The sequence below is a fragment of the Theobroma umbraticum genome, unplaced genomic scaffold (genome assembly GCF_002168275.2).
Source record: "Theobroma umbraticum cultivar Fairchild unplaced genomic scaffold, ASM216827v3 scaffold_30.0, whole genome shotgun sequence".
NCBI classification, from domain to species: Eukaryota; Viridiplantae; Streptophyta; class Magnoliopsida; order Malvales; family Malvaceae; genus Theobroma; species Theobroma umbraticum.
Genome location: NW_018397254.1, coordinates 34,543 through 43,081, shown reverse-complemented (window position 1 = coordinate 43,081; position 8,539 = coordinate 34,543). Strand labels below are relative to the sequence as shown.

The following is an 8,539-nucleotide window of genomic DNA, read 5'->3' as shown; positions in this document are numbered from 1 at the left end:
AATCTACCTATCTCCCTGTGCACCCCAACTGCATGCCAATCTATCCCCGGGTGCTGTGCACTACATTCCTGTGTGCCACACACCATCTGCTTACTAGTTCTGACGGCTCAGGCTTCCCACGCACTGCATGCGCACCACAACGTTACCTTGGCAAAAAATTAAAGTCTCAACCCACATTGCTTGTCCACCATCGAGCTGGCTCACCTACACTTGACCCTCAGTCCGTTGCCATCAAGTTGGCTTGCCTTCATGCACAAAATGAGCGTGACAACTTTTAGTCAAAATCTTAGTGATGACAAGGAACAACATAAAACTGGGTGTTGGATAGGCCAGATTTGAAAAACTATACACCATGGGACCAGACAGATAAAGCCATCAAGCATGTCATACTTGGTCAAGCACCATCTTTGAGTTTAGTCCTTGAAAATACATGTGGTGAGTCTCCTTTAACTTTTGATTGCCCTAATCCCAATTCCATTGCTAATAATCATAATGTTCCTATTGCTATCAAAAAAGGAGTCAGAGCCAGTACTAAACATCCTATTTCTAAGTTTATTTCCTATGATTCTTTGTCTCCTTCCTATAGAACCTTTCTATTGTCTGTTTCTTCCATTTCTATTCCACAGGGTTAGCAAGAAGCATATCATGATCCAAAATGGAAAGAGGCAATGGTTGAAGAAATGAAGGTTTTGGCAAAAAATGAGACTTGGGAACTTGTTACTCCCCCTTAGGAAAAAAACCATTTAGATGCAAATGGATGTTTACAGTGAAACATAAAGAAAATGGTTAAGTCGAAAGGTACAAAGCTAAACTAGTGGCAAAAGGCTTCAGCCAGATCTATGAGATGGACTATCAGGAAACTTTTGCTCCTATTACAAAAATGAATACTATCAGAATCATGTTATCATGTGCAGCTAACCTTGATTGGGACCTATGATTCTTTGATGTCAAGAATGCCTTCTTACATGGAAACTTTGAGAAAGAGTTGTATATGGAATTTCCTCTAGGATTCAATGATGAGAAGACTAAAGGGAAAGTTTGTAGATTAAAGATGGCATTATATGGTTTGAAGCAGTCACCCAGGGTATGGTTCAATAAGTTTAGTAACGCAATGATCTCATTTGGATATCATCAAAGCAATGTTGATCATACCTTGTTTATTAAACACTATAATGGTAAGATCACATATTGTTTATGTTGATGATATAGTTATGACTAGGGATGACAAGGAAGAGATTGCCTAACCCAAAAACCTTTTAGCTCAAGAGTTTCAGATTAAGGACTTGGGTAAGTTGCGATATTTCCTTGGAATGGAGGTTACCAAATTTAATAAGGAAATCTTTATTTCTCAAAAAAAAAATATTTTGGATCTCTTTAAAGAAATCGGTATGTTGGGATGTAAACCTGCAGACTCTCCTATTAAAGCTAATTACAAATTACAAGCAAGGGTTAGTGAGTCAATTGATTTAGGCCGATATCAGAGGTTGGTCGAGAGATTGATTTACCTCTCACACACTAAACCAGACATAGCCTATGCCGTAAGTTTGGTAAGTCAATATATGCATGACCCTCAGGATTCTCATCTGGAGGTTGTTTTCATCATTTTAAGATACTTGAAATCTAAAGTTGGAAAAAGATTGCTCTTCTCTAAACATGGTCATCTACAGATAGAAGCTTTTGCCAATGCAAGTTGGGCTAGATCCCCTTATGATAGGAGGCCAACATCTGGTTATTGCACATTTATAAGAGGAAACTTGAAGGAGCAAAAAACATAATGTGGTAGCTCGGCCAAGTGCAAAAGCAAAATATAAAGTTATGGCACAAGGTGTTTGTGAATTACTATGGCTGCTGAAAGGAATGGAAGAATTGCAATTGTCAGAAGGGAAATGTCCATCCTTGTTCTGTGATAACAAGGCTGCTATTAGTATATCTCACAATCCAGTTCAACATGATCGAACAAAACATATAGAGATTGACCTGCATTTAACAGATGGTTTTTTGAATGTTTCTCATGTGACCTTAGGAAAACAACTAGCTGATCTGTTTACTACTGGACTTAGCAGCAAACCATTTCATACTTTAGTTTGCAAGTTGGGCATGTGTGACATCGATACACCAACTTGAGGGGGAGTGTTGACTGGTGTTTGGTAGACTTTTTAGGAATAATTTTAGGAATAATTATTGTATTTTGTGTCTGATTATTAGGGCCTAATATTGTGTTTTCTATATTTGGGATAACTTCCTATTTTAGGACTGTTTTATGGTTAACATGTATATATATAGTCTACTGTAAATAATATTTTTCATAACAGAGAATAAAAACTCTCTTTTTCCCTCTCAACAGTAAGTCATTCTTACCATCAGGCTTGTTGATTCCCATGCCAAATGCAACCTGGCAAACAAGAGGTGGTATAACAACTGAAAACAGAGAAACAAGAGCGATATCTCAAAAAGTTGATGATAGACTTACTGTACCAACAATGACCTGCAATTTGTTTTTGCTCCATCTGCATCATGAAACACATATAGTGGGGTGAACAACTGTGCTAGATATTGAATCACCGCAGCTGTAAAACTTTTTGTTCATCCCTTATCCAAGCCTTTCTCTCTCTAAAACTTTATCTCCTTTAATTTCAAAAACTACTCCCTAAAAACTCTTGATCAATTTCATGCAAAATGCAAGTTTTGTAAGACTCAATTATTTTGAAAAAGGCATGGATGCGGGTTTAATGATTGTTTGCTTGCAGATTTATAGACTTGTGAAGGTGATAGGTAATTGTTGAATCTTGAATTTGTAGGTAGTGATGGATGGTTAGTGGTGGCGGTGGATGGCCTTTCTCTTTAAATTGTTGCTAGGGTTTTTATTTTTTGTGTGGGCATCTTGTAATATTTGGATAGGAGTAAAATGGGTCTAGAGTGAGTTAGCCATAGTTATTAGAAAATTAGTTTTATAGGTTTAGAGAGAACAAGAGAAGTTTTCTGGAAATTGGAGGGACAAAGAAAGAAAACCATGTGGCCAACTAAAAGAACAAAGAAAATAACATTATTAATTTAAGAATACATAATAAAAGTCAGTGGTAAATTGTCACTATTTTTTACTCAAGGGGAAAATTTCATTTGTCTCCAACCATAGTATATTTTTCTGTAATTTTCCCTTTATTCTAAACTGAACTCTATTAATTAATAAAATATAGAAATTAGTATAGAAATTTTTTTATAACATTAGAATGACATAATTGATATTTTAATATAAAAATTAATATATTTATCAAGAACCCTATAAATTAACAAATATGTAAAAAATTAGTATACAAATTTACTTTTATAACATTAAAAATTGCATAACTGATATTTAAATATAAAAGTAAATGGGCAATATAGTTATCACAAAAGTTTCGCACCTCTTAATATACAGATGTTTAAAAATTATAAAATTTATACTGTAGTAATTCATCAATAGAATATATTTGGTGCAGATCTAGGAAGGAAAAAAAGAGTTTACGTGAGAATGAGATGCTTTGACAAATACAAGATTACTCTTTGAAGTTAAGAACAGTTGATCTTACTTCATGTGAACTTTCTCGCGAGCATTTACATCCATGTCTGCATGGTAATAACCAGCTGATATTCCTCTCTCACATAACTCACTTGCAACCTACAGCTCTTGACAGAGGGAAAAGTACATATATAATTATTGTAAATCTAAAAACTAGATACTGAACTTATCAACAAACACTTATAATTTATGCCTATAACACAGCTAGAGCATCTACCATAGTATAGTCCAGTGATTACAAAAGTCTTTGAATTAAACTGGCCAGACAAGTCATATGCCCATTTCGGGGACTCCTATGTCCATATATCACTTGCCCCCACCAAGCAAAATATGCAGTATGACAAGGAGAATTACATGCCAACAGATAGTACATAGAATATAAAAGCAAATAAGTTGAGTGACATATTTTGGTACATATGAAGGCATGATGCCAAGAGCACTCTATTGGCAACACAGAGGTAAATGTTTCAATGCATCTGTCCAATGTTGACTTGGAACTAAATAAGTATAACTTCTGTTCCTAGGAGTAGACTATTAACCATTACTAACAATGAAGATAAGAATAATCGAGTCAAGAGACAACTTCCAACAAAGGTTCCCCCAGAAACAGAACAATAAAGAAACGGTAAAAAACATGATGTTCTTTTGTGTATCTGTGTGTGTGTGGCCACACGTGTCAAAAAGCACAGACCTGTTCACACTCCTTTCTGGAAAAGCAATAAACTATGCCAGATTCATTATTTGGATAAGATTCCTTTATATATTCAGTGATTTCATCAATAACCACCTTTCCAACAGATGACTTTTCTCGAACCTGCAATTTAAGGAAATTTTATTATCTAATAAGTTCAGATGAAAACTCTTAATGATAAAATGAAAATAACTACTAACTTTACCATATAAAACAGATTTGGCCGGTTGACAGTGCTGACAAACTTTAAGCATTTTGGAATACGCAGCATCTCTGTCAGATCATTCTGGACTTTCAGTGTAGCAGTTGCCTGCAAAATATATCTTAAGAATAAGGTCATACATTAAGCTCAAAAATTGCAGCTAAGAACACAGTGAATATTGCAATAGCATGCAGACATTAAGGGAGAAGGAACCACATACTGTCAAAGCCACTACAGGTACATTTGGAAACTGAGTTTTGAGTATACCAAGATTTTTGTAGTCAGGGCGAAAATCATGACCCCATTGACTACAGCAATGAGCCTCCTGTAAATAACCCAGATAAAAGTACCATATGGTCATGCAAACTATTAAATTGAACTTAAATCATCAAGACAAAATAAAAATAACAATACATTTATATTGTTAAGTATATTTACCTTGGGGTTAATAATATTAGAGTTAAGTTGTCTGAAACTTGCAGCTGTCTATCAAATTATGTTCACTACATAGTACAACTAATGCTGCAACACATTTTGGAAGAAGCACAGTAGATCTTATATATATTAAATCTAGGGTGTCTAATACATTAAGATATAAAAACATCGCAAGGAAGAATGTTCATAAGTTCATAACCTCCGGCTACTTTCTATCATTATGGAAAAGGTCAAGGTTCAAATCTAGAAGAAACTACAAAACTACCAATTTCAGGTGTTTTTAATAGGCCTCGCAGCTCTAAATATCCAATATTTAAAAATTAAAACTAAATCCATAACAATTGATAATAAGGGAGTCATGAATGATTTTTAAAAGAAACGTGTGGAAAAGCCTGAATAAGAAATAAAAATAAGCAAAAGAACTAATGAACAAAGATACATGCATGAAAATGAAGAGCAAAGAAGATGCAGGAAAAAGAAGACTGACATCAATAGAAATAAGAGAGAGGCGAGCAGCGTGGTAGCATTTTTCAAGCTTGGACATAAATCTCTTGCTTTTTGAAATTTTCTCAGGTGTGACATACAGCAATTTGATGTCTCCTTCGCCTTTCTCCAAGGCTTTGTATATGAACTTCTCATCTTCCTTCTTTGTAGTGGATGTGAGCATGAATGCTGGAATGCCTAAGGCAGTCAAACCCATTACCTGAATCGAGATTATTAACTGCGGTCAAAATTTGGTATAAATGATCAAACAACACAGTATGTAAAACCATACTATTTTATAAAGAGCGAGCGAGAGAAAGACCTGATCTTGAATTAAAGAAAGCAAAGGACTGACAACAAGAGCAATTCCTTGATGAAGGACCGCGGGAAGCTGGTAGCAAAGGCTCTTGCCACCACCTGCAGCCATAATCACCAGAACATCTCTTCCACTCATCACTGCATTTATGATCTACAAACCATTAATTTAATTAGTAAGTAAATTAAATCCTCATTTCCAGACAAACCTAGGGCTTTTTCCTTTCTTATATATAAATGGATTCTGGAGTCATACCATGCCCAAAAAGACTCAGAGGGTGTTCAAACATAATGGAGTGAGGTAACCTACCTCTCGCTGATTTGGACGATACGAAGAGATGCCGAAAACATTGAACCTAATATCATCGGCTCGAGAATCCCAGTCAAATGGTCCTGACCAGTCTTCCACTTGCACAGTGGTTCGAGCGGAGACATGTTTTACTGCTACAGGGCATGCTTCCAGCAAAGCTGTCAGTTCCGATTGCCTCTCATACAACTTCTCTTGCCTCTCCAGCAATGCCCTTATCTGGTCTGCAGGAATGTTACAATACAGTCAATACATCAATTAATCAACACACTCATCCATATTTCCACAAACAAAGACATATTAATCGCTCTGGCGAAAATTAATTAATGATCACCTTCAACGTCTTGAATCTCAACCTCAACGTTTTGCAGCTCCTCCGCCATCTTCTCTGCTTCCATTCTTCAGTTCGACAAATTAGAAATTGGTTTCCAAAGATACGCTTTCTAATATAAAACACCTATCCCCTACAAATTAATAATCTCGATATAACAAAATTATATAAATTAATAAACTTTTATTAATTGTTTTTTTATAAATTAATATACCCTCAAATCACATCTCTAACAATTTTTTAGTACGTTAATATTTCATCCGTATGCATTGATTTCTTTGTTCTTTTGAAATGAGAAATTTTGAAGGTTGTTTTTATAAATGTTTTTACTTAATTTAAAAATATATATTAATTAAATATACATCAAATATAATTTTAATTTATTAAAAAATATCTATTTAATAAAATTAATTATATATATAAACTTATTTTAATTAAATAAATATATAAATTAATAATAATTTATAAATCAATAATTAAGTAATATTTATATAATCATAATACATAATACATGTATTAAATTAATAGTTTAAACAAGAGTAGGTGTTTAATACTTTTGTCCATTTAATGTATATGATTTTGGACAAAAAAGGGTGTTTAACACATTTTGTCCAAAACAGTAGCTAGATCCTTTGAAGCAGAGTAGATTTATACGTCCAATCTCCCCAAAATTGGATGTTTGTAGGCTTTGGGGTTATTTTAATTTTTTTTTAATTTTCTATTGTTTCATGTACTTAATAAAGCCCAAAGTTTATTTTGACATTGACAATTAGCAAATAAAATTTACTTATTTATAAAAAAATTAATATTTAAAACATATTTGATAAATTAATTTTTTATTAATTAATATGTAAATCATTAATTTATCAATTAAATAATATCTATATTAATTAATAAATTTTCATAATATAAGGATATTAATATATATAAGTTTTACTGTATATTTTTTATTTTTTTCTAAAAAAAAGCCTTATATAATTTGTCTATACATTAACACAGCCAAAAATTATGTTAATTTCAATGAAAAAATTGATAAGAAAAAGTCAAATTTTCATCGAAAGTACTTGTTTCTAACAGAAAAATTCATTCAAAATTTCGTCGTTGAAAACAAAAATGCTTGTTGTTGAAAATCCATTGAAAATTTTAAATAGATAATTTCGTTTAAAAAAGTGATAATATTTTTTATTATTTTAATATCAATCCATTGAAAAAGTCAAAAATTACCTACAAAAATTTATGTTAGTAATATGATTCTAATGAAAATTTATCGAAAATTATCAATAGAATTTTTGATTGGTAATAAGTTATTGATGGAATTCCATTAAAAATTATTAACGGAATTTTTATTAGTAATTTAGTTGTTACCATAGAATTCTATTGAAAATTATAAACAAAGTTTTTGTTAATAATTTAATCATTATCGACGGAATTCTAATGAAAATTATCAATGATATTTTTATTTGTAATTTAATTGTTATCGACATAATTTCATTAAAAATTATTAATGAAATTTTTGTTGGTAATATATTATTGACAAAATTCCATTAAAAATTACTAACGGAACTTTTGTTAGTTATTTTTGTTGGTTTAAGTATTTTGTTTCATATGTACAATAAAAAATATTAAAAAAATACAACCTATTATGAAATATTCATTACAATAATAATAATTAAGTTCAATAACAATATAACAAATAAAACAAAACTAATGACATATATATTATAACAACCATCATCACTTTTAGTATAAACAAACTCATGTTCTTTGTTATAGGCTTTATCATCATTGGTATCATCACTATGGATGTACTCGATTTGCAAAAAGGAACACAGTGAAAATAAAATAACTATTTTGTAAGAATTGAATAAAATATGAATAGTTATTATATAATTTGGTTCATGAGAGTGGAATAAGACATGAATTGCTATTATAAATTATTCTAATGTTTGATTAGTAGAAATAATTAAGAAATAAGTTATAAATGATAAAAATAATTTTTATTATAATATTTAATTTAAAATACTTATTACATTAATAATTTATTATAAATATCAATAAATTGTTATTTAAATGTTAATATGATCATTTATTTTAATTTACAAAACATGAATAATTTATATTTTCATTTAAAATATTAATAATATATAATTAAATCATTAATTTTACTATTTTATTTTATTCTTTATTTTTAAAAATATTAAAATACAAGATTTATAATT

The 8,539-nt window shown here is 31.2% G+C and overlaps 1 protein-coding gene across 6 annotated transcripts in view; it reads right to left on the bottom strand.

Moving 5' to 3' along the window:
* The window catches only part of RECQL2 (RECQ helicase L2), a 21,784-nt gene extending 15,193 nt beyond the window's left edge, over positions 1 to 6,591 (bottom strand). For 5 of the 6 annotated variants that reach the window (XR_002445904.2, XM_021439043.1, XM_021439051.1 and 2 more), the window contains exons 1-10: positions 6,324 to 6,591; positions 5,993 to 6,213; positions 5,690 to 5,836; positions 5,372 to 5,587; positions 4,670 to 4,774; positions 4,453 to 4,557; positions 4,248 to 4,370; positions 3,567 to 3,655; positions 2,471 to 2,507; positions 2,359 to 2,392 (exon numbers count right to left, since the gene is read on the bottom strand). Coding sequence is in view for 5 of the 6 variants with exons in the window: in XM_021439043.1 (XP_021294718.1) it covers positions 2,359 to 2,392; positions 2,471 to 2,507; positions 3,567 to 3,655; positions 4,248 to 4,370; positions 4,453 to 4,557; positions 4,670 to 4,774; positions 5,372 to 5,587; positions 5,690 to 5,836; positions 5,993 to 6,213; positions 6,324 to 6,387 (1,141 nt within the window). In the remaining variant the exon portion in view is untranslated. The remainder of the gene's footprint in view (positions 1 to 2,358; positions 2,393 to 2,470; positions 2,508 to 3,566; positions 3,656 to 4,247; positions 4,371 to 4,452; positions 4,558 to 4,669; positions 4,775 to 5,371; positions 5,588 to 5,689; positions 5,837 to 5,992; positions 6,214 to 6,323) is intronic. The other variant, XM_021439074.2, reaches the window with a different exon arrangement.
* Positions 6,592 to 8,539: the final 1,948 nt, after the last annotated feature.